This window comes from Sminthopsis crassicaudata, chromosome 2 (genome assembly GCF_048593235.1).
Source record: "Sminthopsis crassicaudata isolate SCR6 chromosome 2, ASM4859323v1, whole genome shotgun sequence".
Lineage (NCBI taxonomy): Eukaryota > Metazoa > Chordata > Mammalia > Dasyuromorphia > Dasyuridae > Sminthopsis > Sminthopsis crassicaudata.
Window position 1 is genome coordinate 406,906,107 of NC_133618.1, and position 21,490 is coordinate 406,927,596.

Genomic DNA, 21,490 nt, shown 5'->3' on the forward strand with positions numbered 1-21,490 from the left:
TTTACTATTGTCCCTTAGCTGCCCAGGGTTCCCATCTCAGTACTCCTTCTAACTCTATTCTCCATGATGCTTCTCTAAAGCCCTGACTCTAATCAAAGTACTATATGAACTAAATTTTTCCCTTAACACAATCTGTCTTTCACAAAGCTACCAAAGTAATTTTCCCTGTAGTAATTTTTTTCCAAAATATAGGTCTGACCATGTCATTTCCTGCTCAATACTCTAGTGGTTCTCTAATGTCTCCAAACGAAACATGAATTCTTCTGGGACAATTGATTCTCCCTACATCAATGGGCCTGAAGGGTTGGGAACTTTATATTTGTTCACTTATCTTTGTGTTCATTTTCCTTTTCCTACCACTCTAGCCTCCAAACACACTCCCCTCTCACTCCCTAAATTGAAACCATAAAGCACTTTATAAAATGTTTAATTCATATTCATGTTTTCTGTTTTTAATATCTTTCTTTCTGAATATATTCTTATCCCTACCCTCTGAGCCATCTTTTGTTTAAAAAAAAAAAAAAAGAATAACAAAGAGAAAAAGAGAAAAAATAATTCAGCAGGAAAAAACAGCATCCAAATTGAGTCTAGTAGTAGATGGAATGTTCTAGTAGTAGCTGATTCTGTCCATCATTGATCAATTGGAATTGGATTAGCTCTTCTCTATGTTGAAGATATCCACTTCCATCAGAATACATCCTCGTACAGTATCATTGTTGAAGTGTATAATGATCTTCTGGTTCTGCACATTTCACTCAGCATCAATTGATGAAAGTCTCTCCAAGCCTCTCTGTATTCCTCCTGCTGGTCATTTCTTACAGAACAATAATATTCCATAACATTCATATACCACAATTTACCCAACCATTCTCCAATTGATGGACATCCATTCATCTTCCAGTTTCTAGCCACTACACAAAGGGCTGCCACAAACATTTTGGCACATACAGGTCCCTCTCCCTTCTTTAGTATTTCCTTGGGATGTAAGCCCAGTAGTAGCACAGCTGGATCAAAGGGTATGCACATTTTGATAACTTTTTTGGCATAATTCCAGATTGCTCTCCAGAATGGCTGGATTCTTTCACAACTCCACCAACAATGCATCAGTGTCCCAGTTTTCCCACATTCCCTCCAACATTCATCATTATTTGTTCCTGTCATCTTAGCCAATCTGACAGGTGTGTAATGGTATTTCAGAGTTGTCTTAATTTGCATTTCTCTGATCAGTAGTGATTTGGAACACTCTTTCATATGAGTGGAAATAGTTTTAATTTCATCATCTGAAAATTGTCTGTTCATATCCTTTGACCATTTATCAGTTGGGGAATGGCTTGATTTCTTATAAATTAGAGTCAATTCTCTGTATATTTTGGAGATGAGGCCTTTATCAGAACCTTTAACTGTAAAAATGTTTTCCCAATTTGTTACTTCCCTTCTAATCTTGTTTGCATTAGTTTTGTTTGTGCAAAAACTTTTTAATTTGGTGTAATCACAATGTTCTATTTTGTGATCAATAATGGTCTCTAGTTCTCCTTTGGACACAAATTCCTTCCTCCTCCACAAGTCTGAGAGGTAAACTATCCCATGTTCCTCTAATTTATTTATGATTTCGTTCTTTATGCCTAAATCTTGGACCCATTTTGATCTTATCTTAGTATGTGGTGTTAAATGTGGGTCCATGCCTAGTTTCTGCCATAATGAGTTCAGATTTCATGAATCATCTTGGACCTCAAAGCAAATTACTACACCAGTGTTTGGAGAGCTATTCATAGTTGAATGTTTGATCTAGAAGGGTTATTAGAATTTGAAACATAAAAACTTGAAGGAACCTTAGAACACAGAGACAGAGTGCTAGAATTGGAAAAGACTTTTAGAGTTCACATAATCTAATTCCTTGTAGTCTTTCCAAAGGCCACTCAATACTGCAGATTGTAAAAGAGAAAATCTGGAATTTCTCAAGATTTTACTATGCCATTAATAGGCTTATCTTTCTCTCTTTATAGGGTCGAGTTAAATTAGCCTAAATTTCCAGATAATTTGCATTTCTTTTGTCTTCCCAACTTCCAACCCATTCTTTCTATCTCCTAAACTCTGATCCTTCACACAGGTAGTCAAGAAATTAAGTCAACCAGGATTTGTTAAGCATCTACTATGTGCCAGGCACTATGCTAAGCCCTGGGGATAAAAAGAAAGGCCAAAAAGGTTCCAGATCTCCTGAACTCACAATCTAAGGAGAGAGAAAATACTCAAACAACCTTGTACTATATATATATGTATGTATGTATATTACATATGCAAGTATACATATGTATACATACACACATGTATATATGTATGTAAACATGTTGTGTGATCATATGCATTCAGATCTATCTGTATGTTTAAATATATAGAGTTACAGAGATATAAATATATGTATTACAGAAAATCTCAGCAGGAAATCACTGATACTAAGAGAAAAGTTTCCTTGTAGAAAGTGCTTGGAGGAAGCTAGGGAAGCCAGGAGTTAAAATGAAGTGGAAGAAAGTTGCAAGAATGAGAGAGTTGCGGCAACTAGGTGGCGCAGTGGAGAGAGCACCAGCCTTGAATTCAGGAGGACCCGAGTTCAAATCTGAGCTCAGACACTTAACACTTCCTAGCTGAGTGACCCTGGACAAGTCACTTAACCCCAGCCTCAAGAAAAAAAAAAAAAAAAGGAATGAGAGAATTAATGAAAATGCCTGGAGTGAGGAGATGGAATGTTCCCTATAAGGAATAACAAGGAAAGCAATGTTACTGGATGCCAGAATACAATGGGAGTGGGTTGGAGGGAATCAAGAAGTAAGAATTCTAGAAAGATAAGAAGGAGAATTTTATACTAATCCTGGAGAAAGGAGGAATCACTAGAGTTAATTGAGTAAGGGGAATGATATAGTCAGCCTTGTGTTTTAGGAAAATCATTCTGACAGCTGAGCAGATTCAGGGGAAACCCTATTGCTATTGCAATAGTCTGGGTGTAAAGCCATAAAAGCATGTACCAGAAAGTAGGAGTATCAGTGGATGTAATAAGGATCAGAGCTGGTCATTTAAATCAGGTTCTCTGTCTTCAAATTTCTAAGATCTTTTCATCATACCTCATTGCTTCTCAAATACTCCTGCCAACTGGAAATGCAAATAGCAAGAAATAAGGACCATCAAAAGCCAACAATCTGTCAACTCCTGAGCACAAATTCCCAGTGAAGTAGCATGGAAAGGAGTTAACTTGGAGTCAGAAGGCTTAGGTTGGAATTCATGCTCCACCACATATTAATGGACATTGTTCTTCTTTTGAACTTATTTTCCTTATTTGTAAAATTGGGATAATAATGCCTATATCATTTATTTATTTATATGTTTCTTATCTATCTTTCTGTTGTGTATATAATAGGACAATAGAAAAAGAAAGTTCTTTGTAAATTGTAAAGCAATATAAAAATGAGCAGTTAGAACCAATTCTTCTGGGAAAGATGGCATCTTAGCAATGCAAAGACTTAAGGGACTGAGGTATACAGAAAGCACTGGCTTTGTAGCCAGAGGGCCTGAGCTGTAACCCTTGCTCTGTCACTTCACATCTGTATGATGTTAGTTAAGTGACTTCCATTTTCTAGACTCAATTTTCTTGTTTTTGAAATAAGGGATTTGCATTAATAATCAGAGAAATACAGATTGAGACAACTCTGAGATACTGCTGCACACGTGTCAGATTGGCTAGAATGACAGGGAAAGGTAAGTTGGAGGGGATGTGGGAAAACAGGGACACTGAGACATTGTTGATGGAACTGCAAATACATCCAGTCTTTCTGGAGAGCAATTTGGAACTATGCTCAAAAGGTTATCAAACTGTGCATACCCTTTGATCCAGCAGCATTGCTACTGGGTTTGTATGCCAAAGAGATCTTAAAGAAGGGAAAGGGACCTGTATGTGCAAGAATGTTTGGGGCAGCCCTCTTTGTAGTAGACAGAAACTGGAAACTGAGTGGATGTCCATCAATTGGAGGATGGCTGAATAAATTGTGGTATGTGAATGTTATGGAATATTATTGTTCTGTAAAAAATGACCAACAGGACGATTTCAGAAAGGCCTGGAGAGATTTACATGAACGGATACTGAGTGAAATGAACAGGATCAGGAGATCATTATATACTTCAACAACAATTCTATATGATGCTCAATTCTGATGTTCGTGGCTCTCTTCAACAAATCAGTTCCCATAGAGCAGTAATGAAGAACCAGCTACACCCAGGGAAAGAACTCTGGGAGATGACTATGAACCACTACATAGAATTCCCAGTCCCTCTATTTTTGTCCACCTGCATTTTGGATTTCCTTCACAGGTTAATTGTACACTATTTCAAAGTCCGATTCTTTTTGTACAGCAAAACAATTGTTTGGACATGTATACATATATTGTATTTAACTTATACTTTAACATATTTAACATGTATTGGTCAACCTGCCATCTGGGGTGGGGGAAGAAGGAGGAGAAAAATTAGAACAAAAGGTTTGGCAATTGTCAATGCTGAAAAATTCCCATGCATATATCTGATAAACAAAAACTATTAAAAAAAAAAAAGAAAGAAAGAAAAGAAAAGAAAAAAAAGAAATAAGGGATTTGTATAAACAGACCCTAAGTTTCCTTCCTCCTCTAAATCATTGGACCACTATTCACCACTGGCAGTAACTTTCTTTAGCTTACCTTTCAAGGGTATTTTGGTGACAGAGGGCTCCTTGAGGCCTGAGGAAGTGATCTCCATGCAGGCCCTTGATAATAATATAGGTATGATAACTATAGATAGCACATGGGTCTTCAATAAGACTTCTCCTTATGAACTTTTGCTGCAAGATGCAATCTGTATTTGAGTCAGTCAACAAGCATATATTAAGTGCTTATGATAAGGCAGACTCTGTGTCAACTGCTAGGGTTACAAAGGCAAAGAAACAGCCTCTTTCCCCCTCCTCCCCAGCCCCAAGGAGATCACATTCTGATGAGGAAGATAATATGCAGATAACTATGTACATACAAGATATGCACAGAACCCTGTTAAAACAGTTGAGGTAATAGGAAAAGTTTTTCATTAATGTCTTATTTCTCCTCTCTCCTCCCATCCCTTCTTATTTTCTAGTGGGTCTAGGTGAAGCTGCCAACTTTGGGGCCTACATATTTGCTCCTGCAACAGTCGTCACTCCGCTGGGAGCGCTGAGTGTGCTTATAAGGTCATTAATAAATACCTTGTTGGTGTTTTTCTCTTTTCCCATTTCTGGCTCATTATTACATGCATTTGGATGAGGCTCTTCCACAACCACCAAATAAGACTGAATTTACTTTACATGGCAAGAATGTATCTGCCTCAGTTTCCCCAGAGAGGGTATTATGTAGCACTTTATAACAGAGCACAGTGGAAAGAACCCTGGCTTTGAATTCAGAGGACATGAGTAAAAATCAGGTCTCTGCTGCATGCTGGCTGGATAACACTCTTCCCTGATAAAATTAAGGTGTTAGACTAGATCACAGTTGTTTATATCTTGGATTCTTTCAGGAATCTGATGAGGTCTATGGATCTCTTCCCAGAACACTATTTATAAGGAATTAAAGAAAATATTCAGTTTCAGTAGAGATCAATGAAAATAAAGATGTAAGCTTTTTTTCATTCAAAGTTCATGGACCTCCTGGAATATATCCAGGGATTCCCACATTAAGAATTCTTGAATTAGTTTGCCACTCCAAATCCTATACCCCTAGCGCAGTCTGGCAAGTAAATTTTAAAACCAGCCAGCTCAGATAATTGACATAAATAATGAACTGAGCCAGTGTTTGCAAACCTACATTCTTGGATAAAAGTGACTGATTATAAAAGAAATTAAACCAGCATGTTTTGTTTCCTTGTGTTTTGTTAATCACCAGAACTTGTGGTTATTCTTCTCAGACAGGTTGTGATTTAAAAGCACGATTAATGGTTTGAAACGGTTTTCCCTTTAGAAGACTAGGCTTATTCCTAATGTTCCCATATTTCACCGCCTCATTGGAAAAGACAGATTTCCTAAGCTACATTCTGATACCTCTGTGTCCCTTCTCTCTGTGTAGTGCCATTATGTCATCTTACTTTCTGGGAGAGCGACTGAACCTGTTGGGGAAGTTGGGCTGCATGATCTCCATAGCAGGCAGTTCGGTGATGGTGATTCATGCCCCCGAAGAAGAGAAGATCAAGACAATGAATGAAATGGCTTCAAAGCTGAAGGACACAGGTGAGGGTAAACTTTGCGATTATTCAGTCATGTGGTCATCTCTGACTTTTTGTAACTTTCTATGGACTTTTCTTGACAGAGCTACTAGAGTAGTTTGCCATTTCTTTTTCTAGCTCATTTTATAGATAAGGGAAATGAAAGCAAACAAGGTTAAGTGAGTTTCCCAGGTATTCCTGACTCTGAGCTTGGAATGCTGTTTACTTTGCCACCTGAGGGTAACCAGAGTTGCCCTAAAACTGGGAAATGTTGGGGGATATAGGAGATGGGTTTGTTTTGTTTAGTTGGTATTAATTTCTGGGCCACTAGAGATAAGCCAGAGTGGGTTCTTGTTAGTATATATGTATATTTGTAAGTTAGAGTCTGGGGAAGAATTGGCCAATGAGGACTTAGTCCTGGGATCTTGTTTGTTTGAGGAGTCTACTTTGGGGCTTTCATAATGGAGCTCCTTGCTTTCTACTTCAGGACATTCAAGGTTATGCTGTAACTATTATCTGGCCCACTGACCACCTAGTGAAGGAATTTTTGGTTGGCTGCTGGGCCAGAAATGGGTTTATATTCAAAAAGTAATAACCAGACAAAGAAAATTCCCTCTCCTTTCTCTTCCTGGTTGTATTCCAGCGAGGAGGCAAGGACTCAGTCTGGGTGGAAAGCAAGAGTTAGTTCTAGGAACAGAGGGGAAAGCCGGCTCACCAAACATCTGTGTGTTCCCAGGACTGAGTTTTTGGCCAGTCATCCCCACCTATGCCCCAGTCCACTTGCAAAGCTAATTTAAAAGCACCCTTGGGGGCAGCACACTTGGTGCAGTGGATAGAGCACCAGCCTTGAAGTCAGGAGGACCTGAGTTTAAATCTGGTCTCAGACACTTAACACTTCCTAGCTGTGTGACCCTGGGCAAGTCACTTAACCCCAACTGCCTCAGAACAAAACTAAACCAAAAAAACAAAACAAACAAAAAACCCATCCTTGGTTAGTAATATGCTTTGTTTGTATTCCAAGATGTAGTGTTGAGATTCAAACTTTTTCTCTTCTCTCCTGCAGGCTTTATTGTGTTTGCTGTGATCCTAGTGGTGAGCTCTCTTATTCTCATCTTCATCATTGCTCCACGCTATGGACAGAAGAATATTCTCATTTACATCATCATCTGTTCTATAATGGGGTCCTTCTCCGTATGTGCTGTCAAAGGCATGGGGATTGCCATCAAGGGCTTCTTCCAGGGACAGCCAGTTCTCCGCCACCCTCTTACATATTGCCTTGGGGTGATCCTGGCAACTTCCATCCCCATACAAGTCAACTTCCTCAACAGGGCTCTGGATATCTTCAATACCTCTTTAGTGTTCCCCATCTACTACGTGACCTTTACTAGCATGGTCGTCACCTCCTCCATCATCCTCTTCAAGGAGTGGAACAGCATGTCAATTGTGGACATTCTGGGCACAATTTCGGGTTTTGTTATAATTATCCTGGGGGTGTTCTTGCTCCATGCTTTTAAGGACCTTGATATAACCTGGGCAAACCTTCCCCACACTTACAAAAACCCAGTCCCACCTCCCATTCCTGAACCCATAATCATCAAGCTGGAAGACAAAAGTGTCCTTGTGGACAACATAGAACTGCCCACACCCTCACCTGAGGAGAAACCCAAAGTCTTCACAATCCACACCTAAAACTTCTGAGTGTTAATGAGAGGATGCATTCTATTAGTCCATCTAACCCCAGAACAATCTAGTGATTTCAAATATTATTCAAGAGGCAAGATGCCCTTGTCCTAACAGTGTGGCTTTATACCTCATTAATATTTCCAGGAGAAAATAATTTCCAATTGTGTAGGACTTGGTCAGATCCTGACTTCCTGGAAACACAGACTCCATGGCCATACTGCATGGTTTGTATTGGTGCACTATCCCTTCTTTTCCCACAGTCCCTCAGGTCTTTTAAAAGACTTTTTTTTTTTTTTAACCTTCTACCTTCCATGCCTATGGCAGTTGCCTATGTTGGCAAGTGGGGGAGATAACTTGACCCTTTGAATGTATTAGAGTCCAAATGATTCTGTGGGGTGTTGTAAAATTCAGAGGTCCTCAGTACTGGCCTCCACCTCAAGGATGCATAAGCTATAGCATTCCTCACCCTGGTACTGCAACATGCTGGATCTGAAGGGGATGAGTAAGGATTCCTTGCCCAAACTTCATATGGAAATAATTTGGACTGTAGTTCAATTTTTGCTAGGCCATCTTTAGATCTTGCTTCTCCCTTCACTTCAATGTTACCCAAAAGAGATGATAGGTAGATACCAAAGGGTAACTGACAGGCCACAAACTTCTCCATGAATTAGGAGTTTATTTACCCCAAGTAAGTGATGACTTTCCCCAATGGAATTAGTGGATGAGAAATTTGTTTCAGTGGCCATGAAGATGACTGAAGCAGATGCTGTGTTGCACTTAGAACTTGGTTGGTCAGACATGGAAGACATCATGGTCACCCACTGTATCTTGGGCCATTGCCAGTCATCCTGACTTTTGTCCTGCCACTGGATTTCAATGACTTTGGAAGAGAGAATGAGGTTGACAACTTTGTGCAGCTCTATCTCACTTAGATCCAATTAATTTGCAAGTCAAGAGAGCATCTGTAAAGTCATTGATCCTGTTTGAATGAAAAGACAAACAACTCAAGAAAGATGGATTTCCACTTGATTTTGCTCCGAGAAAGTCACTTTGTGACTCAGGGAAAAGCCTGGAGTAAAAGAAAAAAAATTTAAAAAGAAAGAAGCAAAAAGCAAAAAAAAAAAAAAAAAAAAAAAAAAAAAGGCAGGAGCTAAGCTAATTCTTTGGATTTATAACCCAGTGGTTGACATCTGCTGTCTGTCTCTCTTTTGGCATGCTGAGGTACCAGTCACCAAGGAGATCACACAATGACCTCAAAATTCAAACAAAAGACTTGTCACTACCAAATTATGGATGAGCTGGTGTGCTTGCTCTTATTGCCTTAGTAGAAGAATGACAGTGTATGTATGCTGCTTTTCTCTTAAAAAATGTCTTGGTTTATGAGTTAGAATCTGGCAAAATGTGTTATTTCCTGTTCCTCCTTAAGTAGTAAAGAGGACATGGTATTTCGGAGATGGGGAGAGAGGGGAATAAGCATGGGAGGTAAGGGTTAGAATACAGCAGATTAATATTGTTTACTCTGGATCCTAACCAAGCATTTTGAACTGAAGGACGCCTATATCTGTCCTTTTGATATTGCCTCAATGACCTGGCTCCCTGGTTAGTAAAAGTGTGCCTTCAATTCTGGATGACCTTGTAAGGCACACAGGCTGCGAGCTTGGCAGGGTGCACCTAATTCCCTGATGCTGGCTGCTGCTTCCTTTCCTCTGGACGCTGCACAAGGGCCAATCCCTGCCAATGAGCTGCCTACAAAGGCAGCCACCCAAGTATAAGTGCCTAGCTCCAACAGCTGCAGCTGCCTCATGTTCCATCATTCCCTACTCCCTTCCCCCAAGCGGATGGAGTGCTCGCTCATCAGAGCAGCTGCCAGCACCAGGATCCTGGCTGAGCTGCTGTGCAAGGGACCTTCAGATGGATGGGTTGGACTCAGGGAGCACTGATTTTCCTCTGCCTGTCTCTCTTTCTTCTGTCCCTGCTGCAAGAGTAGAGGAATTGATGCAGAAGTCTGTGTGGAAAGTAAATTATAGAATCTGGCACAAGAAAATTAGTAAAGAAGAGCAACTCTTTCCTTATACTCAAATAATGGCATGGGTATGGACGATGTCCCCAGAGACTATTGCCGGTTGCCTGGGGACATGTGTTTATTAATCTCCATCCCAAGCAAATGAAAGCAGTTTCTCAGAGATCTGATGGTTCCTATGGGAGAATTTATGGCCATGCCCCTAGAATCTGAATTTCCCTATTTCTAATGAATGTGGATTTCTGTCAAGGACTAAATCAAAGCAGTGTATTTATTTATTTATTTTTGGTAGTTGAAAAGAACCTCATACCTTCTGAAATTAAAAATGTATCTGTGGAAGCAGAGGACAAAAGCTTTCATACCTTTGATTAACTGATCCCTGTGCTCTTAGGAATTTTAGAAGCAGGAGATCTCAACTAACTGCTCCTATACTAGTTATAAGTCAGTCGCTGGATATCTCAAGATTTTCCCTGAATTTCAACCTGCCCATTTTTGCTTATTGGGAGAGGGAAAAAGGCTTGTAGTTGATTACAATATTATCTTGGGGGGCAGCACAGTATACATGGTAGCATGTTGGACCTACCACCATGTTGATCTGAGTTCAAACCCTGCCTCTGATACCAACAATGTGACTATAGAAAAGCCACCAGACCTCTTTGGACCTTGGTTTCTTAATCTGTTTAAAAATCAGGATAATAATGGCACCTACCTCACAGGGTTGTTGGGAGACTTAAATGAGATAATGTATGGAAAATGTTTTGTAAACCTTAAAGTGCTTTATAAATGTAAGCTGCTGTTATTATTACTACTATCTTGAGATATAATTTGGAGAATATTCATCAGCTCCCCTTTTATTTTCCTATTCTAAACTAGCCTTAGGCCATCTATAGTCCAGTTCTCTAGAGTCATCTCTTAAGACTGTCTAGTCCAAGATCCATTCTCTAAATGGGAATGACTCTAAAATATAGTTCATTAAGAGGTACCCCGTCAAAGTGGAAAAATCATTTGGCAGAGAGTCATGCTCTGGTTTCTAATCCCATCTGTGCCACCAATTTGCTATATAAGCTCAAATACATCCCTTCCCTTTTCTGGGATTCACAGGCTCAGTGTAAAGTGAATGTTGGACTAAATAACTGGTCCTTAAACGTTTTGGCCCCATGATTCCTTTATATTCTTTAAAATTATTCAAGACCCCCAAAAGAGCTTTTGTTTAGGTAACTTATTTATATCAGAATATACCACATAAGAAATTAAAATGTTTTAGTATCATTATGAAAATAGCTTTGACCTCCTAGACTCCCTGGAAGGAGTCTTTGGACCACATTTGGAGAATCACTGGACTAAATGATCTCTGAGGTTCCTTTCTACTCTAATGCCATTGGTCTATGGTCTTGGTCCTTTTGCTACTCCATGATTAAGTAGTTTATTCTTTCAAGTTAAGATCAGATCTTCATTCAGGGGATTTCATTGATATCTTCTATTTTTCCCAGCCTTTCAAAGACAGGATATAACGGAACTAATCTCACACACTGTACAGAAAAATAGCCCCCTCTACTGGTGAAATAGCATTCTGGGCTTTCCTCCTTGTGAGCTGGACCATTTGTGTTTTCTACTCTGATGACCTTTAAGTGGCTTGGATGTAACTTTTTAAATGCTATGGGGAGATCTCTACAGCTGATGGTGTCCAGATCCCAGGAGTGGGATGCTCTGGGATTGTTTCGGTATTTTGAATTTGCAAGACAACTCATACGGCATTTCAAATGGCAAACCATAATTCATTTTAATTAAATACAAACAAGGAAAAAGGCACAATGATTTTTGTATCATTCAAGTATTTTGCATAGATGCACATATATCATCAATTGTAAACAATTAAGTGAATCAAGAAGAAAAGGATCTAAATTCTGTGTAAAATCTCTCAAATCAAAAGAAAACTTCACATATACCCTATAGCCTCGACACACACACACACCAATAAGCAACTACACAATCTCTCTCTCTCTCTCTCTCTCTCTCTCTCTCTCTCTCTCTCTCTCTCTCTCTCTTTTCCCTCTCTCTCTTCTCTCTTTATCTCACACACACACACACACACACACACACACACACACACACACAGAGTTTACTTTGGAAGGTTTTGTTTTTGTAAAGCTTCAGCCTACAGCTTCCAAAGGGACTAGGGGTACCTTTCCAGTTGGTCTCTGAATTTTATATTCCCTGGGATTTTCTTGGGCCTAAATCCTGAGCAGTACTTCTTAGGTAGGGAAGTTGAAATGGGAATCAGGGCAGAAGAATGGCCTCTAAAACTCTTCAAGCCTGAGATTCTATCAGCTTGACCTGCTTTTATAGAATAGAGGCAAAAAACAACATATGGGACAGAGATACAGAGAAAATTCACCCATTTTCAGGTCCTAATGTCCCTTTACAGGAATAGGGAGTAGGAAGGAGAAAGGGATCCTTGAAAAAGCAAATCACTGATTTGATTTCCTTTCCGTGTTTTTTCAGGGAGAAATGATTTTAGGATTAAATGGTTGCCCTTCTCCCACCAGCTAGACATCTCAGCTGTCCATCTTCTATAAGTAGGGATTGGAAGAGAGGCTGTGAGAAGGCTAGGAAAAAACAGCTGGCTTAACCACTGGAATTTCTGCCAGTGTACAAATGGCTAACGAAGCCCTGTTTTTCATTGTCTCCCCTTGGACATAAATATTCTTTTTTGGAATAGTTCCACAGATCTATGAGGATCTGGGTCATTTATGATAGATCGTTTTTAAGAGGGCTGTGAATTGGCTGGCAGGGAGAATGCTGCACAAACATTCCAAATGGACTTGTGATCTGGACACTCTTCTGGGTCTTTTGGTAGGGAGAATATTTTTCAGAGTTGGGGAATTCAAGGGATGTCTCTTTTCTGGAATATTTGACTAGAGAAGGTTAAACATTAGGTGGAAGATGTCTGACCAGGTAGGTAGAGTTAACCCATGTCACATGGCAATTACTTAGAATCACATTGGAAATTGAATGTCTGCCTTTACCCTCGATTTCATAAAACAAAATTTAAACTAAACTGTGTAGGGGGTAAGGGGAATATCATTAACGTTTCCACCTTGCCGATCCTACTCTAGTCAGAAGTCCTGAGATCCAATACCAGGAAGCCCAAAACACAAAGATAAACACAGTGTTATAAGCAAGACCCTCTCTGGAATTTTAGGGAATTACTAAAAAGCCCTGAGGATAGCTATACACACTACAGCCCTGGAAGACAGGGTTTGATATTGTCCATTCAACAAAGCACCACACATCATTAGAGTCGAGGGCCTGGGCAAGAGTGAGGTGGAGGGTGGGAGGAAGGGATCAAACGATGGACCTCCAGGGTAGCTAATGCTAGAATGGAATGTACCTGATATGCACCAAGGAGGAGAAGCCCATTCTATTGGTACTCATGACCTTTGGCATTATCATTATGGCTCAGAGGAGGCACAAGCATAGCGCTCCCCCCTGCTGTCTACATTATTGTAGATGGAGTGGTTCATCTGGCTGTAGTACCTATCTGAGTCAAAAACGACCCATGTGAATAATGGAGAAGGGGAAAGGGGAACAGGGAAGGAGAACGCTCAGACCTCCACAGGATATCCATTACAAACAAAACAAAAAATAAACACAAAGCATCCCAACCAAGATGGCTCCAATGACCTGGTGCACCTTGATTGGGATCTTCTCTGGGTCCCAGGGTTCTCTGGTGCTGGACCACTTTTTCCAGCTTCTTAGAGAGGCCACGGAAGAGATGTGGCTGGATCCACATCAATCCACAAGTCCCAGGATGGGTTTTCCAGGTTGAGTCTTGATATGAGATGTCAGAAATAAATATGACATCCCTCATTAACCTGATTTCTTCAATCCTGGTCTTCAAGAGCTATTGGAAGATAAGATATGCTCTGCAGATATGCTGGGTGGTTGACAGCCAGTGAAGTCAATGATCATCTTCTTTCCTAGGGTCCTCCTCTCTCCCCAAAATCATATATTGCACAAAAGAACACTTAAATTTTGTAGAAATAAATCACTCGGGGCTTTCCAAGTGAATCTGGGTCAAAGGATCCAAGAATTAGAGGTGATGAGGTTGAAGGTGGGGAAAGGAGGTAAGTTAAATAAGATGGCAAGTAACGATGGTTCTGTCTAATTGCAAGGCTGTGACATCTTTTGTGATATCCAGGGTCTTCATGGAAAAAGGGAACTCCGGCTGGGACTCCTCAAGTAAAGTGTTGGAATTAGATTTTTGAGCTAGTTACTCCTCCAGCCCTCTGGGCTCTGAAATCTGGGAACTTTGGAAAGAAATAGGGGAAATTATTAGTTCAATGCACTCAAATCACCTGAATGTTTTTTAAGGATGGGTACTAAGAGAGTGACTTCCCTCTATGAATATCAATCTGTCTATCCCTAACAATAATTCTTACATTATAATATAATATAATATAATATAATATAATATAATATAATATAATATAATATAATATAATATAATATAATATAATATAATATAATATAATAATTCCTCACCCCAGTCCAGTGATGTGTTATCCCTATTTAATAGATAAAGACACTGAGGTTCAGAGAGGGATACTGACCAGACCCATAATTATAGAACTAATAGTAAGATTCAAAACCAGGTCTTTTAACCATAACTCTTATTGCCATTATGTTGCCACGGTTGCCATAGGAACATTATCACAGAAAATGTCCCCTTCCTAGAAAAAACAAATGATATCCTCACAACGTAAGGGCTTAATAAAGGGGTTCAAGCTTTTATGTCTGTTCAGGGATCTATTAGACAAATGCTGAACTAATCAGCTTGATTTCATTTCCCCACCCAAAATAGGCAACCTGACAACACACCAATCAAAAAAGAGCTGTCCAAAATGAAGGAGTTTGTTCTTTTACCCTTAGGGAATTATACTCATCTCTTCTGGAGCCCAGGGGCAAGAAGAGACAACTTGTACCTGTTCCTAATCTAAATACTTCCCCAAGAGACACACCTTAGGAGCCGGAGCCACCACTGGTTGGAGGTGGCGGGGGCTGCTCGCAGGAACAGGTGATGATAGCAGGGCAGAAGAGCTCCCATTCTTTGGAAGTGTCTTGCGCCCTGGCACAGGATTGGCTGGCAGAGCTTTCTGTGGTGGATGGGGTCTGGAGAAATTCTAAGAAGAAAGTTAAGAGGCTTTCAGCTGATTCTAAACAGACATGGCAATAGCAGAAATCAAAAAGTGGAACTGGTCTCTTCCGGGGGACCAGCCGTGCTGGGATGGTGGAGAAGAAGTAATCATGGAGAATAAAGATTCATTCAGTTGATTGATGATACCAATACACATTCACCTAGCACTTTTAGAGTTTTAAAAAATCTGTTCAAAGACATTCTTACAAAATCCTTCCTACAAATCTACATGAAGTAGATAAGGCAGATATTATCCCCATTTGACAGGTGAGAAGACCAAAGGATACCTAGACTTAGTTAAAATTCAGGTTTTTTAGTGGCAAAGCTCCTCCTAGAACTCATATCTCCTGACTCAAACTATTTGTTCTTCCCATCAGCCCACATTACTTCAGTGAACAGGGGAAGAGAAAAAGAGAAAGATGTAAGATGAGAGTTTTGGAGAGAAACACAAAGCTTTCAAATTCTATAATTTTGATTTTGACTCAATTTTTTTTTTCAATTTTCTGTTTTTGATGGAATGACTGACATCTCTCAGGAAGATCTATCAAATACAAGAAATGGAAGCAACCTCACAAGCCAATGAAATATTCTACTGACTTCTGGGTTATCTACTTTGTCAACCTCTACTCAACCTTTCATTCATTCAACAGTTTCTGATCACCTGCTAAGTGCAAGCCTAGAAAAACAAGGCGCATTCTGTCCTCATGAAGATTTTTGACTTTTTATTTAAACCAAAAAAACTAATTTGACATATTTAAATTTTAAAATCTGTGCTTTCTTTTCACTGTCTTCCCCTAGTGGACAATGGAAAAAGTCTGAGGATAATCTCAGAGCCTGAAAAATCCATAATCTAGGTCATTAGACCTGAGAAAATCTAAACTGGTTTATATGGATCATTGAACTCCCTGGAAAGGATGAGTGGATGGCTCTTGCAAAAGAGAAGTCTAATTTATCTCTTTCCTTCAAAAACAATCCTTTAAACAACCAATAAAGTAGGAAGGGATATATCAGTTGGGTCCAGAGTGAGGAAATGAACAGCTGTGTGCAGATGTCAAACTGTCATTGGAAAAACTCTACTCCAACAGCTGTTTGCCATGCAAAATTGACCTCTCAGGGGAAGCATTAGCAGGAAGGAGTCTTCAACCATATCTCAGCATTTGGCCTCCTTGCCTTCCGCCTGCTGTGAAGGGAGGCTCTCCAACTCTTAGCCACTTGGCTGTGTTGAGCTATATTAAACCTTCTGAACAGCTCTAGAGAAAGAATTCCTCATCTGGATAGAGTCTATGGTCCAAAAGGGTAAGGAAATAAGAGAGATCTTGATATCCAGGGACACAAAGAATTTCATGGAAATCAATCAACTAGCCTATGAAATATTTCTCTTGAGCATAAAGTATCTGTGAGGAGAAGAGTTTTGAAATGTTGAACTCACTAAAGGCTAAGAACACAGAAATAGGTCTTCAGGGTCCTTAACTTGGCCTTCAAGATCTTTCAAGGTCTTTGTAACTTCCCAACTTTATAACTTTGTTGACTAGGGACCCATTAAAGACTTTGAAGTTTTAAGAACACAGAAATAGATCTTCAGGGTCCTTAACTTGGCCTTCAAGATCTTTCAAGGTCTTTGTAACTTCCCAACTTTATAACTTTGTTGACTAGGGACCCATTAAAGACTTTGAAGTTTTAAGAACACAGAAATAGATCTTCAGGGTCCTTAACTTGGCCTTCAAGATCTTCCAAGATCTTTGTAACTTCCCAAGTATCAAGTTCATATGTTTTCCAGGCACATACTTAATCCTTTTTGATTAAGTTTTTGTTGACATTAAAGCTTGTAAAAGCTAAAATCCTGCTTTTAAACTCTCTACATCATTTAAGGCCAGTAATCTATTTTCTCAGCTGTAAATGGGGACCACAATCTCTTTGTTTGCTTGCCTAAAAGGGTCACAGTGGAGTTTAAAGAAGACAATGAATGGGGTTTAAAGAAGACAATGAATATGAAAAGCCTAAGGGAGTGTGAAACTTAAGAGAACTATACTAAAAATCAATGGTAAGATTAAAAAAAAAATGGGAGCCTGCAATCTGGGTCTCAGAGAGCAAAGCCAGCCATTGCATGCACAAGGAAGGGATGAGCTTTCTTGTGTGTCTTTCCCACCGTGAGATCTTCTCATCTGAGAGAAGAAGTTGACTCCAAGAGGTTCTTTTACCACATTATGTAGGTGATAAATGGAGACCAGTCTTGGTGGTAAGAAAAAATACTGGGTGATAGATTATTTGATCAAACAATAAAAGAATAATGAGAAAAACCCCTAGAAATTACAAAATAGATGGCACAGCCTAGTGCACTGTCTGCAATTTATAATTAATCTTTGTTCTCCATCTCTTGGGTAATAAGGGTACTTGGGGTAGGGCGAAGGGATTTCTAGGTGTTTATGTCAACCTAGGCCATACCTTGTGTTGCTTGACTGTAAATTTTCTGAAAAGCATGAGGTATTTTTTTTTTTTATCTAAACTTTATATTTCTCATCTCCCTTTACTCCAGAGGAATAGTACACTGCACACAGGTATTTGATAAATATCTGTTCAGTTGTAATGTTTTGAATTGTACTGTTATTGTACACAGCACTTCCTTGAATTGGGAAGTATCAAAGTCTGAGGCTATGAAATTAGACCCAATCTAGCTCTGTTGGTCTGACTTGTTCTATCAGACCTGGCTTCTGCTCTTATGCCTAGACAAAGATGGTAAAGAACACAAGGCAAACTTGATGGGTATCATCATCATCATCATTTCAATGTTCTGAGCAGTTATGATTGAGATTGAAGGTAAGTACCAGTCAAGGTAGATTAACAAATTAATCCGTATTAAGTTTACCAGTAGGAGGAGCATCAGCACACCCAGAAACATATTTAAAAAATGGGGACTGAACTCTAATTTTTTCAAAGTCAAACTTTTCTGGGACTCAGTTCACTCATCAATGAAACATGAAAAGGTTAGACCTGATGGCCTCAAAGGCCTTCTAACTCTCATAATCAGTAAGTCTGTAATCTCATTTGGATTCAGTGAATAAATCGACATGATGTTAACGTCCTAACTCACAGTCACTTTCCAGTCACTCAAAGCAAGGATCATTTCAATAGAAGCTGTCCTCCACTGCTTTTCCCTTTTATATGGATGTCATTTATCCAAATGAAATGTAATGAAGAGCTTGGGTGAAATATGGCTCTAATTCTTTTTTTTCTTTTTTTTTTTTTGGTCATCCAGTTAATCCAATTTTCCCCAAATGATTTTTTATTGAATAAAGATTCCATCTCTAGAGACTTTTAGTAATGAATTTATGACACAAATCACTTGCATACATTAATGATCTTTAATGATTTCTAACTTCTTTACTTTGCTCGATTAGTATCTTTCCCCAGGATGACATTATTTTTATAATTAGTGATTCAAAATAGATTTTTAAATCTTGTAAGATGAAATCCCTTTAATCAGTTTCTTTTTCCCCCTTGAGGCTGGGGTTAAGTGACTTGCCCAGGGTCACACAGCCAGGAAGTGTTAAGTGTCTGAGACCAGATTTGAACTCTGGTCCTCCTGAATTCAGGGCTGGTGCTCTATCCACTGCGCCACCTAGCTGCCTCCTAATCAGTTTTTTAAATATATTTTTCCCCACTGACTGCTCTATTTGAAATTGTTTATAACTTTATTTTAAAAATCCTGTGATTTAGTCTATTGATAGAAGCTGCAGAATTGCAATAAATCTACAAATTAATTTGGGAAGAATTTTTTGCAACATTTGTTCAACTTAACTATGAAGAGGTTGATACATTTTTGTTTAGTTCCTTCCTTGATTTCCATTTTTTTCCTATGGGTTTCTCTTATTATTTTTGTTGTTGTTGTTGTTGTTGTTGTGTGAGGTTATATACAAATTAAAATTATTTTATACAATAGTTTTGTAGTGATAGTAAAGTGAGATATTACAGTAATACTGTATGATATATTTTTTCAGCATCACTTTTCCTCAGTCCAAAGATCACAACCATATTTTCCTCATCTAAGGAATATGACAGTTTGCCAATGTTTTCTATTTAACCAATATTTTTCTATTTAAATAATCTCTATGTAGAAAAAAAAATTTAAGTGTTTAGAATTCACTGATGTGACCATCCAGCAGCAGTGGGGTTTTTTTGTGGGGTAGCTCTTTAATGATTTGTTGATTCCTCCTCCTACAATAGAATAAATTTTCTACTTTGGTGGGGATAGTTTAACTTATAGTGGTAAATAAACATCGATTTCTTTTAGCACTTCAAATTTATTAGCATAAAACTTTGCATAGTAGTCTCTGTTCATTGTCTTGATTTGTTTTGGTTTTATAATCTCTGCTTTCTCATTTCTAACTTTGGAAATTAGGGATTATTATTTTTTTTAAATTGATATACCCATTCTTTATAGATTTGTTATTGGTTTTATTTGTCAGTTCAATTGTTTAATTATTTTCAATTATGTTAACTTTACTTCTTGTTTTGGTTATTTCTTCTCTATTTTCTGTCGGTATATCGTTTCACTTCTTTTCTAAGATTTTTAAGTGTAGACTCATCTGCCTAAGTTTCTGTATTTATTGATATGGGCATTCAACACTACGAGGTTTGTCTCTAGGTATTCCTTTGACTGTATTCCCCAAATTTTTATATATAGTACCTAATGGTCTTCATCCAAGATAGAACCTCTTATTTTATTTATTTATTTATTTATTTTTACAATTTTCTCATTTACTTTAATAGATTACTTAACCATAAACCAAATGGCTTTTAACTTTTGATTACATGATTATAATTTATAACTAACTTTGTTAAATTATAACTCATGAATGTAATGTATAGAATCTCTGCTTTTTATCTTTCTTACTTAGAACGTAATTTTTTTTACTTTCTGTGTATACCTAGGGTAGGGGGGTAGAGATGTGAATTTTTTTTCTATTTTCTTTTTTTCTCTTTTCTTATGCTTGTTGAATGTATTGAATTTTAATTTACTTAGTACAATTTTCTGAACACTTTCATAATTACTTGTGAAATAATTTATCTTGATGTAATAAGTACTATTTTAAATCATTGCCTTCATAACTTGATTAATTATCTGGCTACCTTTATAATGTCATTGAAATGCATATGGTTTTGTGAATTGTTTGAAGTCCAAAAGTTTAATATTTGTTCATTTCTTTCTTTATAATAATATATTAAGTTTGGCTGGATAGATAGCTCTAAATTTCTAGTCCATGCATATGGGATAGTGGATAGAGTACCAGACTTGGAGCCAGGCAAACCTAGTTTCAAATCCCACTTCTGACATTTAGTGGTATGATCATAAGCAGTTTTTTTTTGTTTTTAAACTTTCTGCCCTTCACTTTCCTCATCTGTAAAATAGATATTATATTAATAATACCTGCTTCATGGGGAATTATGAGACTCAAATTACAAAGTAGTCTATGGAAAATACTTTGCAAACTTTAAAGAGTTACATTTGTTGTTCAGTCACTCAGTTGTGCCTGACTCTTCATGACCATATCAACACCAATACTAGCCATAGGGTTTTCTTGGCAAAGATACTGAAATGGTTTGCCATTTTCTTCTCCAGTGGATTAAGGCAAACAGGATCAAGTGACTTGACCAGGTTCACACAGCTAATAAGTGTCTGAGGCCAGATTTGCACTCAGATTGTGTTTCTAGGGCAGCTATGTGTCTATGGATAAAACACTGCGGCTGGAGTCAGGAAGACTTCTCTCTCTGAGTTAAAATCTGGCTTCAGATACTTACTAGCTCTGTGACCCTGGGCAAGTCACTTAACTTATTTGCCTCAGTTCCTCATTAAAATGATCTAGAGATTATATTCCAATTTATCTGATTATTCTTTCTTGAAAAATCTAGTGTCATAATTCTCAGTATGCTCTTTTATCTTATTACAGTTCATATAGGATTCTTTCCTATTATTTTAACATTTATAAAGTTTACTCATTAGTTTTTTTCCAAGTAGGAACCAAATTCTTTATATTTATCTATTGTCACACTTTCATAATTCTAGAAAGTTTTCCTCAATAATCTAAATAGTTTTTCTGTTTTTTTTTTTGTTTTTTTTTTTTTTTAGCAATCCTGACACTGCTATGCTTTAACCTACCTTCCAGATGTGTCACTTATATTTTAATACTTAAAAATTTTGTCAGTATGTGAGCTCTCTTCTTAGCTTGCTTTTCTGTTTTGTATTTGCTGTCTGTGCCTCTGTTTCCTACCATTGTGAGTCTTAAGGGTGATTGCTTCTACAAGGATTTTTTCAGGTTTTTCAATTACATGCGCTAGATTGGTCATATTTTTTTCAT

General features: G+C 38.2%; 2 protein-coding genes across 2 annotated transcripts in view; one reads left to right on the plus strand and one right to left on the minus strand.

Moving 5' to 3' along the window:
* The window catches only part of NIPAL4 (NIPA like domain containing 4), a 30,469-nt gene extending 18,724 nt beyond the window's left edge, over positions 1-11,745 (plus strand). The window contains exons 4-6 of the mRNA XM_074291926.1: positions 5,143-5,233; positions 6,102-6,262; positions 7,301-11,745. Of these exons, the coding sequence (XP_074148027.1) occupies positions 5,143-5,233; positions 6,102-6,262; positions 7,301-7,926 (878 nt within the window). The 3' untranslated portion in view covers positions 7,927-11,745. The remainder of the gene's footprint in view (positions 1-5,142; positions 5,234-6,101; positions 6,263-7,300) is intronic.
* Positions 11,695-21,490, minus strand: part of ADAM19 (ADAM metallopeptidase domain 19) — a 123,712-nt gene continuing 113,916 nt past the window's right edge. The window contains exons 22-23 of the mRNA XM_074291925.1: positions 14,962-15,123; positions 11,695-14,250 (exon numbers count right to left, since the gene is read on the minus strand). Coding sequence (XP_074148026.1) covers positions 14,197-14,250; positions 14,962-15,123 — 216 coding nt within the window. The 3' untranslated portion in view covers positions 11,695-14,196. The remainder of the gene's footprint in view (positions 14,251-14,961; positions 15,124-21,490) is intronic.